Source organism: Telopea speciosissima, chromosome 6 (genome assembly GCF_018873765.1).
Source record: "Telopea speciosissima isolate NSW1024214 ecotype Mountain lineage chromosome 6, Tspe_v1, whole genome shotgun sequence".
Lineage (NCBI taxonomy): Eukaryota > Viridiplantae > Streptophyta > Magnoliopsida > Proteales > Proteaceae > Telopea > Telopea speciosissima.
In genome coordinates this window covers 44,987,577-45,012,210 of record NC_057921.1, presented here as the reverse complement: position 1 = coordinate 45,012,210, position 24,634 = coordinate 44,987,577, and the positions used below count along the sequence as shown (strand labels likewise).

At 37.7% G+C, this 24,634-nt stretch overlaps 1 protein-coding gene across 2 annotated transcripts; it reads left to right on the top strand.

Annotated features, from left to right (window-relative positions):
- The first annotated feature begins 4,422 nt into the window (after positions 1 to 4,422).
- LOC122664065 (alpha-1,3-arabinosyltransferase XAT3-like) lies at positions 4,423 to 22,989 on the top strand. Of its 2 annotated transcripts, none has more exons than XM_043859750.1 (3): positions 4,423 to 4,597; positions 21,500 to 21,601; positions 21,690 to 22,989. In XM_043859750.1, exons 1-3 carry the CDS (start codon positions 4,447 to 4,449, stop codon positions 22,871 to 22,873), a joined length of 1,437 nt encoding a protein of 478 aa, XP_043715685.1. In that variant the 5' UTR covers positions 4,423 to 4,446; the 3' UTR covers positions 22,874 to 22,989. The 2 variants fall into 2 exon arrangements, with proteins under 2 accessions (XP_043715685.1, XP_043715687.1); XM_043859752.1 differs by lacking the exon at positions 21,500 to 21,601 and adding an exon at positions 4,684 to 4,785.
- Positions 22,990 to 24,634: the final 1,645 nt, after the last annotated feature.

Genomic DNA, 24,634 nt, shown 5'->3' with positions numbered 1-24,634 from the left:
GATCCACTTAGGAGGCTTTATCTAAACTACTCGAACCTCTCCTGTATTATGTTAATTGCAGTCAGCACCTCTGAGTTTACAATATCTACACTCCCCTCCCCTAATTGTACCGGTGTCAATTTTGGACCGGAACCGATATCCGGATTGAAACCATCCTGCTAGGAACCGGAACCGACCCACCCAATAGTTTATTGGTCCGGATCTAGTCTTAGTGATAGGTTATTGGTCCGGATCTGCTCTGCTCCCTAGAACCGTTAAGGACCCGTTGGAACCGAAAGAAATGCATACATTTGAACTTGTCTTGCACCATTTTTGCTGTTTTTAAATGTTAAAAGATAATCTTTGCTATTTTAACATACAGTTAAAGTGACTTTTATTATACAGTTGTTGTCCAGTTGCTATTAGAACATGACCCAAGATTAAGCAAGACACTAGGCCCCTCAAATTCTAGTATTCTACCCGTCTCATATCTGTTGCACATAGAGGACACACACCAGTAGTTAATGAATTGCTTTTGAAAGATTATAGCTTGCTTGAAATTTCTAGTTCCAATGGAAAAAATGCTTTACATTTGGCTACTCAGAAAGGGCATGTTTGGACCCGATTAGGAACCGAAATCGGACCACCCATTAATGGTCCTGGATCTCAGATTTGGAACCGGTGGGCTTATTGGTCCGGATTTGGTCTTGACATCTTAGAACAGAAACCGCTAGAGAACCGGACTGATAGCCCATGATCGGACTAGTTGACACCCCTACCTAATTGTCAATCAGTTCCCCTGTAATTGTTGAAAATATAGAGGGTGATGGAAATAGGGCAAAGCCAGGGGAGGTCTGAGTAATTTAATGGCCTAAGATGGGACAAACACAATTTATTGTACTTTTAAGAGTGCAAACTGTAATTAAGGCATAGTACAACGGAGGTCTGAATAGTTTACTCTAATAGATTAGATGAAGTCATAAAGCCCAAATTTTGGTGCATAAGTAGGCTCTTAGGTCTCCTACTCATATATCAAGTTTCAAGCTTCTCAGAGTTTGCAAAGTAGAAAAAATAGACCTTTGAAAATCATATTTTTATTTTCACAGCCTTATCTGGTTCTAGCAAAGCCATGCTAGTGTTCTACTATTTTGAGTGAAAAAATTCTAAAACATGATTTGTGGGGCTCGTGGTTAACCAAAACAACGTAATTTCTATCCAATGGTAAAAATTGTCAAATTGTCTTTTCACATGAGTCAAAATGGTTGAACATTTTGGAAGCTCTTCTAGATGGGCCTTGTGAAAGAAAATTCTTTGTTTATTATTTAGTCCTTGAGATGATTAGATTAGTTTTCTAGAGTTTTAATTCTAACCTTCTGTGTTATAGTGCATTAATTGCAAAGTGGTAATTTCTAAGTCTTTTCTTTGACCAAAAAAAAAATTTCTAATCCTTTTCGATTTTCTACTTATATATTATTTTATGTTTTTTTTAGAAATAGTCTCTCTTCAAAAACAAGGGTACGGATTACGTACATTATGACCCTTTCCAAACCCCACAGTAGTGGGAGGCTCGTCCACTAGGTACGCCTTTTTTATATTGTTTTGTGTTTTCGATGTTGTGTAGGTTTAGATTCTGCGTGTTCACATCATCCACATATAAAGATAACTTTATAATTAAGTTTCAATTAGTTTCCTCTTTATGATGTCTTGGAGGTAATTTGGAAAATTTATCTTTATTTTCTACACAAAGTTTATTCAATCATTTATTTGTCTCCAAATAAAATATTATGTAAATTGCAATTTAATTTTAACCAGACAAATAACAGGATGCTTAACACCTTTCCATGCTCATAAAAAAACTTGACCTAAATCTCATGGAGACTACCTAGTTTTTTTTTTGTTTTTTTTCGGTACGATACCTTAGTTTTGTTTGAAATCATATTTATATAGAGACCTTTTAGGTGACGAATTTGTAAATTAATATATTCCAATTTTATGAGGATAAATAATCCAACAAAATTTTTCTACATCAGAAAGGTTAATTATTAATTATTCTTACAGCTAGTTCACCCGAGATCACGTTTGGGGACTTTTTTTTTTTTTTTTTTGATAAGACACGTTTGGAGACTTGAAATCCATTTAAAAGAGATTTTAAGGTTGGTATGAATATATGATCCATTCTTAATTACATGCATAATAAACCTTAATTAGGGCCTCTTTATGTATAAGACAACCATCCAATAAGAATCCTGGAATTGCCTCCAACAACCACCCCTCTGCAATACGTATTTCCCCTTGTTTTCTTATGGATCAATTTTATTCACAGTTACAAATTGGACTTTGAAACAACGGGGCGGCCGGGGGGGGGGGGGGGGGGGGGGGGGGGGGGGGGGGGGGGGGGGGGGGGGGGGGGGGGGGGGGGGGGGGGGGGGGGGGGGGGGGGGGGGGGGGGCTGGTCATCAGAACTTTGAACTTGCCTAGGGGGAGGCGGGGCTTTGGGGGGGGGAGTAAAAAAGGGGGATTAAAAACCACAAGCGGATCACAAGGTTGCCGGAACCCCCCCGCGGGAGTGGCCGTCGAGGCCCTCGGGGCCGGGGCGGGGGCCTTCTCCACACACACCCTTTACACTCAAACGGGGGGCTCTCCAACCGCCATGTCTATAAAAAGCAAAGGTACACAACCCTAAGGGACATCAAAACTCATCGAATAATCCTATTCACCGTTGCGCCGGAGATCAACTTGGCATCGGAGGCCTAGGCGACCACACCGGCTCTCTTGACCCTTGGTCCCTGGTGGGCCTCGCGGAGCCGATTTCTTGGCGCGAAAACAATTTTCAAACATTATGGTGACACATGGATAAGTCAAATTTTGTTATATAATATATTATATATGAAAATAATAATTGATAATATATTTTATTATATTGTTATTTTATGTAAAACTAATAATTTTTTCACCAACCAGTCCATACATCTCTCCCTTCTCCGACTCCATGATCAGGGCCAATAAGGGTCAGTCCGGCCCGACCCTGAGAGTTAGTTAGAGTTAGATTTTCCAAGCCCTGAGTCAAGGTCAAAGTAGGCCTAGGCCCAACTAAGGGGACTCATGGTTGGGCTGTGTTTTAAAAAGCCCAGCCTTACCCGACTTGTTGCAGCCCTATAACCATGAAATGCATGAGGAAATAAAAATTAACAAAAAAAAAAGAGGGAGAAAGAATGCTACCACACAAATCAGCACAAAATGACCGCCAAACCACCATGAAAAGGCAAAAATTTCCGAACATACGACAATCATTTCACACAGCCCTATGTCTAGGTGCAAGAGTAGCATGTCACACGCGATCAGATAGTGTTCTCTTTTCTAAAATAAATATACCTAGTGTGTGGAATAAAAGGGAAATTTTAGATTAAGCAATTTTACAGAAAAATAAAAAGAGAGAGAGAGAGAGAACTCTTTGGAATATGAGACTTTGTAAGTGGAGAAATTTCAAGTAACCATGGCAATGGGATAATTTTACTAAATAAAAAAGGGACATTTATTGAACTTTTAATGTTTGTGTCACTTGTTTATCAAAAATAATGTTTGTGTCACCTCTAACACAAGCCTTACAAAACACCATAATCACATGGTTAGCGTGATTCTGGGTTACACAAAATCAATGCCTGTGTGCGAGAAAATAAGTCCCCAGTGAAATTATTAATTGTATCCAAATTAATGCCTCTGTCCACACTTTCGTTGGCTACCATGCTAATGCAGGGGTTACATAATCGACTAATGTTCTCTTGCCCAACAACTCTAGTCTAGGGTGCAACATGGCATGTGTCTTTTGCTCCCATCGACAATAATTTGATGGAGGAAAATTCAGCATGATTGAATGAACAGAAAAGTGCATTTTTATCATTCAGTTTGGTAGTCAACAAACACTCAAATATAGCCCAAAATGCTTCGAATAAAACTTATATTAGATGATGAAAGAATCATCTAATCAAACTAGATACTTATATAAATTTATAATCCATAAGTGGGATTGACTTATTAGGTATAGTTTCTGATGATCATTAATTTCAAACCAGGTTGGTATGGTAGCTCCCGGCCAAGAAAAGATTCTCTCATATTAATGAAAATCAGAATTTTTAAACTCTTCCTAACAGCTCTAGTTGATCCATTACTTTCAACTATAGAGAATCCATTGCCGACAGTTCATGTTCCAGATTAAAATATACCTGAAAAACAAATCGAAGTTATAGAAATGGTTCTCCCCTGCTCAACAACGTAATGAGTCCCTTTCATTCCATTTTATTAAATACCAAAGATCACCAACATCCATAATATATTGATAGCAAGCATTCAAAATATGTAAACTGAAACCACAACTAAATTTCTATAATTTCATATAAAGAGATAGCCTTGCAGGCAATTCACAATGGCTTAATTTCAAAAAGGGCTTGATTTTCTGAGGCTTACAATAGAATGTCAAAGATGGCAAGCAACAGATCAGTGATTGCTAAAAGGTTCAGTTGGTATGAGCAGAAGATTGGAAATTGGGTAATTTTATTCTATTTCATTCTGGCATTAAGCTCCGTCACTCTTCTTAAACCTTATTTGGATCCTCTACCAATTTGTAAGTTATCTTTCCCTTGTTTCTGTTCTTGCATATAAATGCAAGCATCTCCAAATTTTCTTACTAGTTTTTATATATTTTCACAGCAAATTTGCAGCTTTCAATGGGCACTGACCATACTAAACTAGTAATTGAGGACACAAACAGTTCTCAGAAATTAAATTTAAGCAGTTCTCTGCAGCCATCAGGTAAGATATTTCTTTTAACTCAAACAAGTGTTCTGTTCCATTAGGATTTTTATTAGTTATGCCTACTTAATTTCATTTTCTTGTTCTCCAGGTGAAGTTTCAGGTGGGGAGGTAATTTTGAAAGACCAGAGAAAGCCAATTTGTGATGTTTCACACCCAACATTTGACGTTTGTGATGTTGAGGGAGATGTAAGGATCCACACTAATTCCTCCACCATCTTTGCTGTTTCATCTCAAAAGGGTACTTTGGAAGGAAATGAATCATGGTTCATCAAACCTTATCCGCGAAAGGAAGATAAAAACGCAATGCAGTTTGTTAGGAGATTCACAGTAAAAGCTACTGTGAGTCATGAAGAAGCCCCTGTTTGTACTGTATCTCACAGTGTTCCAGCCATTGTCTTCTCAGCTGGAGGATACGCAGGGAACCACTTCCACTCTTTGAATGATGTAATCGTTCCTCTGTTTGCAGCTTCAGCTCAATTCCATGGTGAAGTTCAGTTTCTTGTTACCCATTTCCAAAAATATTGGATTAACAAGTTTCAAGCCATATTTAAACAATTTTCTAGGTATGAGATCATCAACATTGATGCAGATCATGATAATGTTCATTGCTTCCCACGTGTAATTGTTGGTCTTAAGTATTACAAGGAGTTGAGAATAGACCCCTTAACATCTTCAAATGGGTACTCCATAAAAATGTTCAGGCAGGTGATGATGAAAACCTATTCATTGAAGAAATCGACTGCGATCAAGATCGGTTCTCATACACAAGAGAAGCCTAGGCTTCTGATCATATCGCGGAAACGGTCTCGATCATTTATAAATGTTGATGAAATAGCTGAAATGGCTAAAAGCTTAGGGTTTGAAGTGGTTGTCTCTGAGGGAATGAACAATTTGACTGAATTCTCCCAAGTGGTGAACTCTTGTGATGTGATGTTGGGGGTTCATGGAGCAGGGCTCACAAACCTTATTTTCCTTCCTACTAATGCAATACTAATACAGGTACTTCCTTGGGGTGGATTTGATTGGTTAGGTTCTAGATCTTTTGGGGAGCCTGCCTTGGAGATGGATTTAAGGTACTTGAAATATAAGATCAAGGAAGAGGAGAGCTCTCTACTACAACAGTACCCTCTTGATCATCCAATCATTAAGGATCCTCATTCAATACATAAGAATAACTGGGGACTATTTAAAACTGTATATTTGGATAAGCAAAATGTAAATATTGATGTGGGTAGATTTAGACCTACCTTATTAGAAGCACTTGAGCTTCTCCATCACTAGATTTAAGTGTATTTTGTTTCAGACTTCCAAGTCTTCTTGGATTTTAATTTGGTCTAGAGAATCAATAGTGTAAATCTTTTTTATTTTCAATAATTTTCTCTCTCTTGTCTTGAATGTTAGCCTCATTCGAATTCACTTTTCATGTTGTAGAATCTGAAACCTTAAACCATGCAGAAAACAAATGGAAATTGTATAAAAAGAATCACACAACACAAAGATTTATGATGTTTGATAAGCTTTCCTATGTCCACAGTGGGGTGAGATCTGTTTCACTGTCAATTGAGAATCGGGTTACAGTCACTCGTCCTCATGCCTCTCTCAGATTATAGAGAATAAACTTGAAATAGCCCTCAAACACAAGCGACGGAAACAAGATATCCTACCTCCAACACATGCCAGCATATCTCCATTCTTAAAATCCTGTATTTTGAGAATACTGAGTCTGTGACTAGAGTGTCTTTTCTAAGAGTGAAATGAGCCAGGGTTAGGCTGGACCAAGACAAGCCCAAGATTCTTTCATTTATTAAATTGGGGTCTAGTATTTAACCAAAGACTAGGCAATTAAACTCGGACAGGTCCTTTAGTTAGTAGTGAAGTATAATCTAAAGCCACTCATATTTCACTATGAAAAGAAGATAACAGTGTTCTGTAAGACTAGTTTATAATTGGGTGGTTGATTGCATCCAAATGGGGAGTTTATGGGATCCGGATCTTCTCCAACTACTTGGCTGTCCAACTCTTCTCAAACCACCCATATAATGGTGAGGAGGACTTGGACACACATCCCAAGAAAGGGATGGTTGAAAAGGATATTTTCTGGAGTTCAAGCCATAATCAAAATAAAAGTGACTATAAGAAAAAAGGGAGAATGTTCTCTGTGCCGCAGCGCAGACTATGCCAAGGCACATGGGCCTGCCACTCAGGGGGACAGGGTGATAATTGCGCCCAACCCCATGTGCCTGGGCACAGCCTGCACTGCGGCACATTGAACAGTGCCCAAAAAAAAAAAAGTGTTTCTTTGTTTTGCATGCGTGTAGATATGTGCACTTGAACATACACTTCAGTTGGGCTGACCCACTTAAGGCCCACAAGAATCATGATTTTACATATATTGGATCCCAATCAATTTCCTGTAACGAGAAGATCAAAAGGCTTACCTCGGGTCTACTCGGACACCCCCAATTATTTATTTTTATTTTTCAGTAATAAGACACCCCAATTTTCTGGCAAGGGTATTTTAAGTACAGTGATTCACCATGTTTGGTGGGAAAATAAAAGAAGATGAACCTCTTCGTCACGCACTATAGAACAGATCTGAGAAATCATTACTTTTGAGATAAATAAAATAGGCAGCCTTCTACGAATTTGTACGTTAATCCCAGATGCTTTTAAGAAATAAGCATCTTGGCGCATGTTGGGACCTTCGTCTTATCTCTTTCCCACCCCGGATTCTTGATGTATCATCCTTTTATAGCTGTTTCTTTTCCTCGCTTTTGATATTTCATCATTTGTTAGTAAATTTCTCCTTCCTTGGCTTTTGATGTATTATCATTTGAATGTCTATTTTGATCTTTTGTTCGGTCCCCCCCCCCCTTTTGGCTTTGATGTCGTACTTTGCTCTTTTGCTTTAATATATTTTTGATTCACCAAAAAAATCTTTGAGGAGCTCATTATGGAAACTCCACAACCCCTCCCTCCCCTTCCTCAACCACCGCATCTGACTCTCAATAGTTTTCCAGTCCTCCTCTATCGAACCAAGTCCTCCATCCCTCCCTGACGTTGTATCTCCCCTTTGCTTCTAGCCACAGTTCTCCTATAGTATCTGTTATGAATATGGAATCAAGAGATAGGATTAGATTAGTTGACTGGATTAGTTAGATGTTGGCTAATTAGTAAGGTTGTTTGTTACGAAGGATTGGTTGCATTACCCCTATAAAAGGGATTCCCTTGTATTCATGGAGTATGAAAAGAATGAAGAAATTAGTTTAGTTTGTTTATCTCAGTTCCCTCTTCTTAGGAGTCCCTCACTGACTCGAATTAGTGAGATTTTCTTTGTTAGGGTTCTTGAATCCTTTCTCAGATTCTAGAATCATATCAATTGGTGTTTTCATTGAGATCCTCCCCATTTCGTTGCTTACAATGTGTCTGTTCACCGAATACAACAGATTGGTCCTCTATTTATGTTCATGAGAACAACGAGATCCAAATGCTCCGATCATCCAATATCTTGAAGACGAAATCTCCAAGGAGCAAGAGCGGACATATGGTATTGATCTTGATTCTTATTTTGCATCTCATGGAGCGTCAATGGCGCATTTGGGTCATAAAGACGGTTCCACACTTGAGTCCATTTCCACTGCCATGGCTGCATTTTCATCCACCCTTGTCGCTGTAGTTGCTGCCAAGGATGTTACCATTATAGAGAAGGTCGAGGACGATCATCACATGCAAGAAATCCCTGCAGCCGAGCTGTTTCCTTCTTCGGTTGCAGATTTGGGTATCCAGGAAAAGTTCTTTGACCAGGATCTATTCATAGAAGGCATATTGATATTCCACAACGATTTTGTTCCCGTGAGTGTTGCGCAAGGACGCCAAGCCATCAAAACCGTGGTGAATCCCAATTCTGAGGCCTTTGCACCAAAAGAAAACGGAGCAGTGCGAATGCTCGCTATACCTGGCATGGTCAAGAGGATTACCCAAGATGCGAACTATATTTACAAGCTTCGCATCAACGACCCAATCGCATCAATTACAGGCTTTTTGGCTGTTTTGTCTATTTCGCCATGGCCATCGCCAGTAGATCTAGGATTCGTTTGCAGGGCCGCCTCACAAAAGCTATCCCACTCCACATCCAATCTTGACACCCTCCTCCACCATATGCGTGCGGTAGGGAGCGCTGGACACTGGACCCCTTGGTCACCACCAGAGCCACCACCACCACTCTGTTGTAACTGTGACCTACGGTTCTACACCAAATCTGCCGCTCTGCTGCAGTTTTCACCGTCAACAACCCTTGATTTCGCTTCTCCCGCTCCAGCCATATTCGCCAGTTTTCTTAACAAGGGTTCTCTTCCATGGCTATTAGTCTCTGAATATTTTTCTTCTTTGACGTCTTTTGGGTTGGGAAATTTCTTTCTCTTATTTTTCTTTTTTTTGGGAGATTTCTCATCTTCGATCGGTAAAGGGATGTCGGTTTAGATCTGGAGGTCTTTCGAACATATTTTACCGTCAGGGATTTCTTTAATCTCAAGGTCTTTGCATTCGAAGATCTTGAAGCCGAAGAGAGATTTCTTTTCGCGATCGGTTGAAGCTCTAATGCCATGGATGGTTTCTTCGGTGCTGATGTCATGATTTCTTGGTTTTGTTCTCTACGCCTGCCTTCGACAACTCCACCGTCGGATACATAGAAGAAGAAAATGATTTGAAGTTAGATGATAGGAAGAGAGAAGTAGCTTCTGGAACATTGCAGATATGGGGAGGAGTTCTTGGGTAGTGTCTATGCCAGGGAATTGAGCAAGAGCAACAACGAAAAAGCATGCTAGAAGAAGAAGACCCATACACAGAACTATCAATTGGAGGGTAACCAGAATGAGTGGATTCCAGCCCATGTTTTTTATGCTCTCAAGGTACCTGACACCTCCATTGCGTGGGCTCTTTATAACCTAGGCCTTTGGCTTGTGGTTTGTCTAATCCTTATTGCCCATCCCTTTTGTTGACATCTCAGTGCTTAGAACCGGGTCTCATGGTGGTTGGGACACGTGGATTGACCAAGTGTTTGAGTTAAAATAATACTGCAAGCGTACGGGTCAATCGTAGCTACGGGTCAAACACGAGGAGATATACGCCACTCTATTTAATTAACTTAAAAGTAATGCAAAGTGGACCAAATTAAAATGTTAAATTAAACTAATTAAACTAATGAAAATTAATGCATCCTAACTCATAAGCATCTAACAAAATTAAGGGATTAAATTGGCGTCCTAACGCATGAGCATCTAACCTATACGCATGAGCATCTAACCTATCAAACTAAAGCGAATTGAAAGGAATAATAAAAACGCAGCCACACTTCATAATCACATAAAAAGAAATAAGGGAATAAAAGTACATCCACATACCACAACCATATAAAAAAAATAAAAGAAATAGAGGGAGAAGAAGAAGAAGATAGAGAGAGATAGAGGAAAGGGAGAATGAGATTAAGGGTTTAGAGAATGAGATACCTTGATGTGCTTGAATACTTGAATAAACTCACCATGGCTTCCTCTTCTAAATCTCCATGTCTTGTCATCAACATAGGAACTTAGACTAGGAAGCTTTAAACTAAAACTATTACAACCATTAAACTAGACTTATGAAATCAAAACTAAGAACTTGAAATCAAAACTAAGAACTTAAGCCAAAAATAAGAAAAGAGGAGAAAATTTCACTAAGTGAATGAAATAAAAATTACACTAAAAAACTGAATTAAAATTGAACTAGAAACTAACTAAAAACTGAACTAAAACTACTAACTTCTTACAACCCAAAGGGCAAGGGGTATTTATAGGGGGAAGAGAAGAGAAGAGAGAAGAGGGAAGTGTAGGAGAAATATTCCCTAAGAAAAGAGAATATTCTCTTCTCCTTCCTCTTTTACAATGCCTTGAATCCTAAGAAAAAAGAAAAAAATAGAAAGAAGAAGAAGAGAAGATTATTTACATAGACCTTCTATTTCTAGAAAAGTAAACTTCCAATTCTAACAAGTGCTTCCTTTTCTTTGTAGATATCTTCTCCAAGCAATAAAATCAAAACATCTTTGATTTTTCAACTTTCCATAGGTGAGAGAATATCTTTCAAAATAAATCTATCCCAAGTAGAATTTCAGAAGTGCCCTTGAGAAGTTGGAGGAGAGAGAGAGTAAGGATGATGACTAGGATTCCTTCAAGAATAAATAAAATATCCATTCTGTCCTTCAGGAAACGTGGAGCATGGGGTGCTTATATAGGCCTCACCATTGTGTTCCTTGCGAAGAATCACCCAAAATAGACCCAAATTTCGTCCAATTTGGAGTTCGGGAGCCCAAGATATCTCAAGTTGAAGTTGGACTGTCCAGAGCCCTCCAAATGGAATCTTTCGGGTACAAGAAATATAACTTCTAATAATTGCGTTAAGGCCCCTATAATCTGAACTTTCGTTTCACTTTATCCCCAGCCGACTGTCAATAATTACAAATAAACCCCTATAGACCATTTTCGTGCTTCGTTACGGAAACATCCGTAACTTCTTCGTTTCAACTCGGAATCATGTGTCGTTTGAACCGTTACGAAGCTGACTCAATGGGCTACACATCCAAGCCATTAACACCTTTAAACAGCTTAAAAACATTTCCTTAGCATCATCTCCTCCATTTTCACAAGAAATCACCTACAACCTGAAAAGCACAAGAAAGCACCGAGTAACTCTGTCCAATGTGATAAAATGTATGCTTTATGCCCTAAGATTTCACACATAAATGTGCTCATCAGATTCCCCCACACTTGAACGTTACTTGTCCTCAAGTAAAGCAAAAGAAAACTAACCTAGAATGCAGAAAATCCTAACTCACTTTCGTAGGAATCACGGTTGCACTTAGCATGTGCAACAAGCCTTTCAACCCCTAGGTTACCCCTAGTGGACGAGTTGTGTCTCGTGGGTGTTTGCAGTGAATATACACCCAAAATTCAATAAATCAAAAAGAATGATGTAAATTTTTCTCATGGCATAAGTAAGATAGGGCACACAATCTCAAAGAAATACTCAACTAAAGATTAAGGAGCCAAAGGTTCCCCCACACTTGAATTTTATCACCCCACATCAATTCAAGTAACAAGCATGCAACAAGTTCAAGGGATCTCCTCATATTTTCTGAACACTACTCACTTTCAAGTAAACCCCCCCATAGCATCGATGGAACTAAAGACTTAGGCATTGAGTATTGTTGACCATACTTTTTTTTTTTTCAGGCATTAAGGCAAAAGTTTTTTTCTTTCTCAACCACAAACTCTATTTCTACTCCACTACTGTTCTCTGAATGACATGGTGGAGCATACACCAGACACCCAAATACTTGGTAGCTTCGCTTTTTGCATATATCCATAGAGACTTTGAGACATTGATGCAAGAGTTTTTTTTTTTTTTTGAGTTTTCTTCCAAGGAATTTCGATCAAGTCACCCTGCTTCATGAGGCACAGTGCCCTGTCTAGTCCCAAGGAATTCCACTTTCTTTTCTATTCCTTATTTTTTTTCTTTTTCTTTTTTTCATTCACTTCCACTTTCATGCCTTGCCTTGCCACAAACAAATTGGTCTCAACTACTAGCCAAAAGATCAAAGGGTCCATAAAACACATAAAGGAATCTAGCCATCAAATGAAATAACGCTCATATTTTTCAATTCAATTCCTCTCACCGGATACAAACCAATTACCGTCCTTGAAAAGGGATTTTTTATTATTTCGCATGCTAGGATACCTAATTCCCTCTTTCTCTCGCTTTGCAATCAAAGAGACATATGCACAAAACCAAACTATTGTCACAATCAAAATTTACCAATTAAGCCCAACATCCCCCCCACACTTAATTCATGCAATGTCCTCAATGCATGCATAAAAGAAAAAAATAAGGACAAGGGAGGAGATGAAGGGGCTTACCGGATATAATCAACAAAGAGAATCATGAAGAGTCATGAGCTTTACAAAAAGTGCTAGGAGCAAAGAATAAAATCTCAATCCATGGCCAAAATGGTGAAATAGCTTCGACAAAAACACTCGACCATGAATTTTAGTAAAGCGAGAAATAATATGGAAGTTAAGAACAACTGAGAAATATTCAATAGAAAAATCTATCCTCATGGGACAGTGGAAAATGAAGGCATTAAAACTCAGGCCATAAATTCGTCTCTCCTCTCCCGTTTGCAATGTAGAACACCTATCATTCTTTGAAAAACCAATCAAAAATGGATCACAATAAGCATAAAAAGGATTATGAATAACCTCATCTAAATAATCATCAAAAATTGGAGGTTTACTCAAATCAATCCTGGCAATACAACTATCCGCTCTTTGCATAACTTGGTTTGCCAAATAAGGATCATGGAAATATGCTTGAAAGGCATTATGACTAACATTGTCCTCCTCAATAAAATCGTCAAACCTAGGAGGTTTGGACAAATCAACATGTGAGACAATGAAATCCTCAAAATGACAATTATCTAAGTTTTCCAAAGAGAGAGGGGGAGATCGAATTTCCTGGGTTTCTATGTTATCATGAAAATCTGATTCTAAATCAATAAAAACACTAGGCTCACTAAAATCAAAAATTTTAGGAAAAAGTTGGACTTCCCCAGGTAGCTCATCAAATCTCGCTTTACTAATTTCCTGAGGAGACTCAATCTCAACAAATAAATCATCATGAAAAGCAGCTTGTTGGGAATGACTCTCATTAACCTCAAACTGGGGTGGTGGACTTTCAATATCATTAAACTGGGGATGGGGCGGTTTAGGCTGACTAGGTAATGTACCCGTTTCCTCCTCTTGTACCATGGTTATCAGTTGAGAGAGTTGCTTCTCCATGGTATTTTGGCTTGTTGTGAGAAGGTCTATGTATTTCTCAAGCTCATTCAGTCTGGCCTCCTCACCCATGTTCGGAAACTCAAGGGGTTGGTGATATGGTTCAAGGAGAGGTGGCCCATTGAGATTTAATGGAGGGTTGGGCATTGGAGGACCAAACTGACCATGATATTGGAAATTGGGTGGTCCAGCTTGGCTATTCCATTGATCCCACAAAAAATCGGGATGATCACTCCACCCCTGATTGTAAGTGCCAAAAGAATTGTATTGAAATTGAGGACTCACATTCTCATCACCATAGCTACCCCCATAAAGATTAGGGCATCCTTCCATAACATGGATTGTCTGGGGAAGTGACCAATCAAAATTTTTCGAAAGCCCATAGTTGGGTTGGGGAGCAAAATTGTACTGGGGTGGTGCAAAATTGTTCTCTCTCTCACTACTTTTGGCTTCCCTAACCTGTTTAAACATTTCCTCCAAAATCATGGTTGCCTTAGCATAGGTCCATCTTTCCCCCAAAGTCTTATTTGGAAGTGTATCTCCCATTATTCTAAATTAACCACCTATCCCAAATTGAGGTCTCCCATAAAAAAAAATTTAAAGAAAAATAAAAGACTAGAAAAAGAAAATACTAAAAATAAGAGGGAGCCTAAGGTAGATAGTGCATCTATCCCTCGAAATCAAAACAATGGTTCCAAAGTGTAAGGTTGCCATATAGGTTGACAAGAAGGGAACCCGTATAGTCTTCACGAGCCACCTACGGGCGACTCCAAATGGATTCTCGATGTAGGGTGGAGGACTACTATACGTTTATGTTTCCAACGCTCTCACTATGCCGCTTTCCTGTTATCAAGAGTGGTCACCTCCAAAGATAAGTCACATGCCAATCCAAACCACCCAACGAATCAAGGGGCACCAAGATTGGCTGGGTTTGGGCATATGAAGGACTTTAGATTGGGCGCACACTATTGAAACAGAAAAGAAACAAGAGGAGGTTTTCAAATTTTTTTTTTTTTTTTTTTTTTTTTAAAAAGAAAGAGGAGAAAGAGAAGAAACTAAAGCACTTCGAATTACTTAAAAATCAAAAAAATAAAGTGGTCAATAATCTCCCCGGCAACGGCGCCAAAAACTTGTTTGAGTTAAAATAATACCGCAAGCGTACGGGTCAATCGTAGCTACGGGTCGAACACGAGGAGATATACGCCACTCTATTTAATTAACTTAAAAGTAATGCAAAGTGGACCAAATTAAAATGTTAAATTAAACTAATTAAACTAATGAAAATTAATGCATCCTAACTCATAAGCATCTAACAAAATTAAGGGATTAAATTGGCGTCCTAACGCATGAGCATCTAACCTATACGCATGAGCATCTAACCTATCAAACTAAAACGAATTGAAAGGAATAATAAAAACGCAGCCACACTTCATAATCACATAAAAAGAAATAAGGGAATAAAAGTACATCCACATACCACAACCATATAAAAAAAATAAAAGAAATAGAGGGAGAAGAAGAAGAAGATAGAGAGAGATAGAGGAAAGGGAGAATGAGATTAAGGGTTTAGAGAATGAGATACCTTGATGTGCTTGAATACTTGAATAAACTCACCATGGCTTCCTCTTCTAAATCTCCATGTCTTGTCATCAACATAGGAACTTAGACTAGGAAGCTTTAAACTAAAACTATTACAACCATTAAACTAGACTTATGAAATCAAAACTAAGAACTTGAAATCAAAACTAAGAACTTAAGCCAAAAATAGGAAAAGAAGAGAAAATTTCACTAAGTGAATGAAATAAAAATTACACTAAAAAACTGAATTAAAATTGAACTAGAAACTAACTAAAAACTGAACTAAAACTACTAACTTCTTACAACCCAAAGGGCAAGGGGTATTTATAGGGGGAAGAGAAGAGAAGAGAGAAGAGGGAAGTGTAGGAGAAATATTCCCTAAGAAAAGAGAATATTCTCTTCTCCTTCCTCTTTTACAATGCCTTGAATCCTAAGAAAAAGAAAAAATAGAAAAGAAGAAGAAGAGAAGATTATTTACATAGACCTTCTATTTCTAGAAAAGTAAACTTCCAATTCTAACAAGTGCTTCCTTTTCTTTGTAGATATCTTCTCCAAGCAATAAAATCAAAACATCTTTGATTTTTCAACTTTCCATAGGTGAGAGAATATCTTTCAAAATAAATCTATCCCAAGTAGAATTTCAGAAGTGCCCTTGAGAAGTTGGAGGAGAGAGAGAGTAAGGATGATGACTAGGATTCCTTCAAGAATAAATAAAATATTCATTCTGTACTTCAGGAAACGTGGAGCATGGGGTGCTTATATAGGCCTCACCATTGTGTTCCTTGCGAAGAATCACCCAAAATAGACCCAAATTTCGTCCAATTTGGAGTTCGGGAGCCCAAGATATCTCAAGTTGAAGTTGGACTGTCCAGAGCCCTCCAAATGGAATCTTTCGGGTACAAGAAATATAACTTCTAATAATTGCGTTAAGGCCCCTGCAATCTGAACTTTCGTTTCACTTTATCCCCAGCCGACTGTCAATAATTACAAATAAACCCCTATAGACCATTTTCGTGCTTCGTTACGGAAACATCCGTAACTTCTTCGTTTCAACTCGGAATCATGTGTCGTTTGAACCGTTACGAAGCTGACTCGATGGGCTACACATCCAAGCCATTAACACCTTTAAACAGCTTAAAAACATTTCCTTAGCATCATCTCCTCCATTTTCACAAGAAATCACCTACAACCTGAAAAGCACAAGAAAGCACCGAGTAACTCTGTCCAATGTGATAAAATGTATGCTTTATGCCCTAAGATTTCACACATAAATGTGCTCATCACCAAGCTCGATGGGTAATACTTCATACTTTTGTAGACTCGCATTATCTGTTATTTCTCATATTGGGTTTTGTCCTCATTTGGAGTGGAGTGTCTTTTTTTGTAGATATCATGTAGAGCTTGGGGGCATTGGCTGATGTCATTCCTTTATATTTTTGGATTTTTTTCATAGGCCAAAAGGAGAGTCCAAAGCAAGGGCAAGCTCGGTGGGCTCAATTCCATTTACTGTTGGGTTCATTCTCAGTTCAATGGGTTTTATTGGGCTGTCCCCTATTGGATGTATGGGTTTCTGTTGGCCTAATTTGTGGGCTAGATGGTTTGGTGTAGTCTTCCTTTAGCTCCAACCTTGAGAACAAGGTTATTTTGATGGGCCGTGGAATGTTATGAATATGGAATCAAGAGATAGGATTAGATTAGTTGACTGGATTAGTTAGATTGTTGGTTAATTAGTTAGGTTGTTTGTTACAAAGGATTGGTTGCATTACCTCTATAAAAGGGATTCCCTTGTATTCATGGAGTATGAAAAGAATGAAGAAATTAGTTTAGTTTGTCTCTCTCAGTTCCCTCTTCTTAGGAGTCCCTCACTAACTCGAATTAGTGAGATTTTCTCTGTTAGGGTTCGTGAATCCTTTCTCAGATTCTAGAATCATAACAGTATCTCTTTCTATTTTTCCTTAAAGAGCTTCCTTCAAAGACAAACTTCTCTATTCAGGCCCCTCTCCATCTTGGGTTGACATCGATGAAGTTGAAGTAGACCTTGAGGAGATGGAACTCTCTCTGGTTTCGGACTCTATGACTGCTCCATCTAATGTACTAACAAAAGACTCCATCCCTCTAGTTGTTTAAGGAAATTCCAGGATTCTAATTGGATAGTTGTCTAACGTCCTTGATCCCTCTAGTTGTTTATTCTAGGTACTAGTGCAGCACAAAATGGCATACAAAGTATATGCATAGAATTGCATAGATAGTTGTGTATACATAGATAATGATCCACAGAATGATACACGTACTGAGAATGTGCAAGGTGAAGAATGAAGCAAGTAAGCCGTCTATAATGGCAAAGGAAACACATTGTAGTATTGACAAGATGTATTGGGCACTCCTACAATGTGAAAAGTTTAATGTAAGTCATAGTGGAAAGCTTATGTTGTAGGGGTACACAGATGTTGACATGATATGTTTGGTAGTGTGAAAGGGGTATTATTGGTATTATTGTACATTACCTGTTTATTTTTCATTTCTCATTTACTTATTTTAGCATCATAAGTGTCATTCTTAGAATCAGATGGTTTTTCAGTGGAACCCGTTATATAGCCCAATCTGTCTTTACCAAGTAGAAAATTTTGCATTATAGAGGACTAATAAGATCAGTAGTTGTTCCCATTCAGCCGAATACTAATGGTCTGATTTTTGTCATCCAGAGCAGCCATAATTTCAATAAAAATAAGAGCAATGTAGAAATAGGATAGCTATCAAGAGACAAAAACTATATCTTCATCACAAATACAATTTCTGTAGTACTGTAACTTTAACAATAGGTCAGCAATGAAGAAGCTAAAAATACATTTCAGATGAATAAGATAAAAAATCAAGCTGCTTATGACAATAGGAGATGATGTTTTAAATGGAAAGTGAAAAAATAAGAAACTAGTAGATGCTTTGTGATTGACTGTTTGCAATGAAGAAAAGAGCCCAAACTGATCTCTGTTGCTTCTGTGATTGGGGTTGCTATTGCGTTGGGGCTACTTGTGCGATGGTCTATTTCGTGGATGAAGGCTGCTATGATGAAGAAGGGTGTTATTGCAATGATGAACCCAACTGCTATTGCAATAAAGGAATCCAGAGCAAATTGAAAGCTGTTGCAATGGAACCCAAATGAACCCATGTTGTTGATGCAAAGAACTCTAGAATCGATGGTCTAGCTCTGATACCATGATAGTTTTAGAGTTTGATCAAAAAAGAAAGAAGAAAAAGTTGCAGAGATACAAAGAGAAAGAAGAGAAGTTACAGAGTAGCATAATACATATCTTAATCAACAAGTTATGACAACAGGACAACTCAAAAGCAAGAAAGCAAGAATTAAAGAGAAAGCCCTAAACAACCCCAAATGACCACACTGCCCTTAAGAAAAAGAGAAAAACAAAAAAAATAAAATACACAGGTAATGTACAATAATACTAATAATACCCCTTTCACAGGTAGATCCCTCTCCTTATAAGAGGGTACTACATGCGTTACCTAAATAAAAAAAATGTGATGCGGTCTATTTTCTAAGGAAGTGGTTATGTCCCAACCCCTAGTTTGGATGACCCCGTCAATGGTATGTGAGACCGGGTCAATTTTCGCTCCTTGGTTTTGGATATTGTATATCCATACCTTGTATTTATCATGCCCTCTATCTGTTTTATGTATTTTTCTTTCCTTTGTTTGGCGTTGGGCGCACATGAATGAATAACCTCTATCTACCAAAAAAACAAAAAAAAAGAGGTCGGGACTCACATGGAAGCCAAAAATCGTGTTTGTACTTTGTATCTACTTTCAATTTCTCAATTTATTTATTTATTAAGAAGAAGGGGTGAGTGAGTTAATTTCTCTCATTTTGCACTACCTTGAGTGTGGGTATGAGTGGAGATAAAGAGAAAAGAAGGTGGTCTCTCGTGTTCTTGATATTTGGGTTACAGCATGACGATGCTCTCTGTCTACGAAAGAAGGGAAGGTACTATGGCTTTTTCTGTATTTATCATGTCAGGTATTGAGGTAAGAGTATAATATTCTTCTTACCACCTTGTTTGGTGGGTTATTTTGTAGTCCAATAAAGTTTATTATTCTTGATGTTTTGGTAGCCTCTAACATTGTAAAGGGAGTTTTGTATAGAATCGATGGTCTAGCTCTGATACCATGATGTTTTAGAGTTTGATCAAAAGAGAAAGAAGAAAAAATTGCAGAGATACAAAAAGAAAGAAGAGAGGTTACAGAGCAGCACAATACATATCTTAATCAACAAGTTTTGACAACAGGACAACTCAAAAGCAAAAAAGCAAGAATTAAAGAGAACGCCCTAAACAACCCCAAAGGACCACACTGCCCTTGAGAAAAAGAGAAAAAGAGAAAAAATAAAATACACAAGTAATGTACAATAATTCCAATAATACCCCTTTCACAGGTAGATCCCTCTCCTTATAGGAGGGTACCACATGCGTTATCTATATAAAAAAAATGTGATGCGGCCTATTTTCTAGGGAAGTGGTTATGTCCTAACCCCTAGTTTGGATGACCCCGTCAATGGTATGTGAGACCGGATCAATTTCTGCTCCTTGGTTTTGGATATTATATATCCATACCTTGTGTTTATCATGCCCTCTATCTGTTTTATGTATTTCTTTTTCCTTTGTTTGGCGTTGGGCGCGCATGAATGAATAACCTCTATCTACCAAAAAAAAAAAAGAAAAAAAGAGGCCGGGACTCATGTGGAAGCCAAAAATCGTGTTTGTACTTTGTATCTACTTCCAATTTCTCAATTTATTTATTTATTAAAGGGGAGGGGTGAGTGAGTTAATGTATTACTTTCTCTCATTTCACACTACCTTGAGTGTGGGTATGAGTGGAGATACAGAGAAGAGAAGGTGGTCTCTCGTGTTCTTGATATTTGGGTTGCAGCATGACGATGCTCTCTGTCTACGAAAGAAGGATAGGTACTATGGCTTTTTCTATATTTATCATGTCAGGTATTGAGGTGAGAGTACAGTATTCTTCTTACCACCTTGTTTGTTGAATTATTCTGTTGTCCAAGAAAGTTTATTATTCTTGATGATTTGGTAGGCTCTAACATTGTAAAGAGGGTTTTGTATTCCCATTAGTTTATCATAGTGGAAGTTTTACCTGGTAGAGGTCCTATGATTTTCCCTTTTGTCTTTGAAGAGTTTCCATGTTAAAATTATTGTGTGTTCACACTGATTGTTTTATTTCAATGTTTATTATTTTGGCTCATACTTGGTTATCATTGTGTATCTCCATTAACTTGCAAACAGAAGGGAAATCATTTGTTTTTTCCAATGCACCCCCCCCCCCCAAAAAAAAAAAAAAAAAGAAAAGAAAAACAACTCTAGTCTATGGTGCCCAGAATATGCCACATGTCTTATGCTCCATCGAACTAATTTGGTGGAAGAAGATTCAGAATGATTGAATGAAACAGGAAAAGGGTATTTTAGGGCTGTCAAGAAACATTCAAAAATAGTCCAAAATGTTCTAACCGAGTAAAACCTAGATCAGATGATTAAAGAATCATCTAATCATACTACTTAAATATATATTTATGTTCTGTAAGGTGGGATTGACTTAGATATAGGTCCTCATCATTTCAATGTAAAACAAATTGCATATTTATTTTGGGTCCCAAAGCCCTATACAAACCAGCTTTTGTATGGTACGTAGCTCCAAGAAAAGATTCTTTAATTCCCATATTAATGAAAGGCAGTAATTTTAACCTCTTCCCTAACCGCTGTAGTTGATCCATTACTTTCAATCATTGAGAATCCATGGTAGACACCTCAAGCTCCATATGAAAAAATATCTGAAAGCAAAGCAAAATTATAGAAGTGGTTCTCCCCTAGCTACTACAATTTTAAAAAAGTGGTAGTTGTGGGGATTGTATCTTATAAGCTGGTACAGGCAATTCATAATAGCCTAATTTCAATTTAACTTTGTAATCTCTCTCCCTTCTCACAAGCTTTCATATAGGGCTTGTTTTTCTGAGGCTTACAATACAATGTCGAAGATAACAAGCAACAGAGTGATTGCTAATCTGCTTGATTATTGGGTAATTATAGGATACTTAATCCTGGCATTAAGCTTCTTCACTCTTCTTAAACCTTATTTGGATCCTCTACCTATTTGTAAGTTATCTAGCCCTTGTTTCAGTCCCATTGTCTTCCTTTCAAAAAACAAAAACATGATCTATGTATTCTCTTACTAATTATATATTTTCGCAGCGAATTTGCGGCTGTCAATGGCCACTCAGGACCTCACTAAACTAGTAATTGAGGACACAGACAGTTCTCAGAAATTAAATCTAAGCAATTCTCAGTCATCAGGTGAGATATTTCTTTTAACTCAAACAAGTGTTCCATTAGGCCTTAAGATAAACCTATTTAATTTCATTTTCTTGTTCTCTATTTGAAGTTTCAAGTGGAGAAGTAATTTTGAAACAGGAGAGAAAGCCAATTTGCAATGTTTCAGACCCAAGATTTGACATATGTGATATTGAGGGAGATGTAAGGATTCATGGTAATTCCTCCTCCATCTTTATTGCCTCTTCATCTCAAATGGATGCTTTGGAAGGAAATAAATCATGGTTAATCAAACCTCATCCTCGAAAGGGAGACCCAAATGCAATGCGTTTTATTAGGGAATTCTCAGTAAAAGCCATTGTGGGTCAAGAAGAAGCTCCACCTTGTTCTGTATATCACAGTGTTCCTGCAGTTGTCTTCTCACATGGAGGATACTCAAGAAACCTCTTCCACTCTTTTAGTGATGTACTCATTCCTGTCTTTGAAACTTCAGCCCAATTTCAAGGTGAAGTTCAGTTTCTTGTCACCAATTTCGAAAAACATTTGATTATCAAGTTCCAAGCAATACTAAAACAACTGTCTAACTACGAAATCATCGATATCGATAGCGACGATCAGGTTCATTGCTACCCACGTATGATTGTTGGTGTTAAGTTTTACAAGGACTTGAAAATTGACCCCTTCATTTCAAATGGGTACTCCATGAAAATGTTCAGGCAACTCTTAATAAATGCCTATTCATTGAAGAAATTTACAGCAATCAAGATCAGTCCTGATACACAAGAGAAGCCTAGGCTTCTGATCTTATCGCGTAAAGGGTCTCGATCATTTATGAATGTTGATGAAATAGCTGAAATGGCTAAAAGTTTGGGATTTGAAGTGGTTGTCTCTGAGGGTATGAAAAATATGGAAGAATTCTCTCATGTGGTGAACTCTTGTGATGTAATGTTAGGGGTTCATGGAGCAGGGCTTACAAACATGGTTTTCCTTCCTACCAATGCAATACTAATACAGGTACTTCCTTGGGGTGGATTTGATTGGGTAGCTTCTAACTGTTATGGGCAGCCTCCCTTGGGGATGGACTTAAGGTATTTGATATATAAGATCAAGGAAGAAGAGAGCTCTCTACTACAAAAGTACACTCTTGATGATCCAGTCATTAAGGATCCTACTTCAATACATAAGCATAACTGGAATCAATTTCAATCAGTATATATGGATAAGCAAAATGTAAAGATTGATGTGGGTAGATTTAGAGCTACCTTATTAGAAGCACTTGAGCTTCTCCATCACTAGATTAAATTGTATTTTGTATGAGACTTCAAGTCTTCTTGAATTTGAATTTGGTCTAGGGAACAAAAAGTGTAAATCATTTTTATTCTCAATAATTTGTTCTCTCCTGTCTTGAATCTTAACCTGTGTTTGGTATGCATTCTCAAAATAAATTCTTGGTTTAGAATGCATTCTGCGCTAAAATAGAGAAGAATGGGGTTTCAGAATGTGTTCATCAACCCAAAATCTATTCCAAGAATGCATACCTAACACAGTCTTAGTGTCATTCACTTTCATTCTAGGGGTGTAAGTTTAGCCTTGTCAACCCGAGCCCGCCCTAAGCCTGAATAGGGCATGGACTGGATTTTTTGAACCTTGAGGGTGAGTTAGGGTTGAAATTTTCAGGCTTGGGGTCAGGACCAAGCCGGGCCAAGGTTGAGGCCTCAGGCTGAGCCCGACCCAGCCCTGCCCTATGTTAGGTTATGCTTTATCTTTTACAATTTTTGTTTAGAGTGTCATCATCTATTGAACTAAAGTTTGACAAAAGTATTTAACATTTTAAGTTTTTAGGTTAAACTATATGATAACATCTCACCAGGGGGCTTTCATTTTGTATAGAATTGTGATGTAAAGCTGTATGTGTTCAAGATGCGATGGCAATCATGTGTCTCTTTTTTTAATCCATAGAATCAGGATCAATCAGGGCCAACCTGGCCCACCCCAGCCCGATCAGAATCAATCAGACCATTAATCACAATTTTCCTACCTTTTTCCACCATGGGAGTTTGTTGTGCATTAAGTCATGATTTCACATATATTGGATCCCAATCAAATTCCTACAACAAAGAAGGCAAAAAGGAAGCAACTCGGACACCTTAATTTTTTGCTATATGGTATTTTAAGTGGGGCAATTTAAATTGGGCCCAAATGGATCATATGGTATTTTAAGTGGGACAATTTAAATTGGGCCCAAATGGAATTGAGACATGAGTAAAGGAAGGTGATTGGGCCTTTTCTATAATTGATATTTGAGATCAACAGACATGGTAAAATATTTGGTAAATGTTTCTGTAAATTGTACTTTACTAGTCATATTGAAATCTTCTCATAAATTTCTATCATAGTCCTGCGTTTGATATGGATTCTTGGAATGCATTCTAGGTCGATAATTTCATACATCTATTAAACATTGTGTGTTTGATGAATAATTATAATTCTGTTGATATGAAAGTACAATCTAATGTATTTGTGATCAACAGACATGGCAAAATATTTGGCAAATGTTTCTGTAAATTGTAATTTACTAGTCATATTGAAATCTTCTCATAAATTTCTATCATAGTCCTGCGTTTGATATGGATTCTTGGAATGCATTCTAGGTTGATAATTTCATACATCTATTAAACATTGTGTGTTTGATGAATAATTATAATTCTGTTGATATGAAAGTACAATCTAATGTATTTGTGATCAACAGACATGGCAAAATATTTGGCAAATGTTTCTGTAAATTGTAATTTACTAGTCATATTGAAATCTTCTCATAAATTTCTATCATAGTCCTGCGTTTGATATGGATTCTTGGAATGCATTCCAGATCGATAATTTCATACATCTATTAAACATTGTGTGTTTGATGAATAATTATAATTTTGTTGATATGACAGTCCAATCTAATGTATTTGTAAGTTGGAGATATGATCTAACCGAGAAGGCAAGATTAGAGCAAGTTAATCTTAAGACTTATGATAGGAATGCAATACATCATTTTGTAAGTTCTTTTAA

What these genes read in the sequence shown, in the direction of transcription:
- LOC122664065 (XM_043859750.1), top strand. Translation starts at nt 4,447, where the DNA reads ATGTCAAAGATGGCAAGCAACAGATCAGTGATTGCTAAAAGGTTCAGT. An exon ending in TTTGGATCCTCTACCAATTT is followed by an intron (nt 4,598 to 21,499) that starts GTAAGTTATCTT and finishes ATATTTTCGCAG; the next exon opens with CGAATTTGCGGCTGTCAATG. An exon ending in AAGCAATTCTCAGTCATCAG is followed by an intron (nt 21,602 to 21,689) that starts GTGAGATATTTC and finishes CTCTATTTGAAG; the next exon opens with TTTCAAGTGGAGAAGTAATT.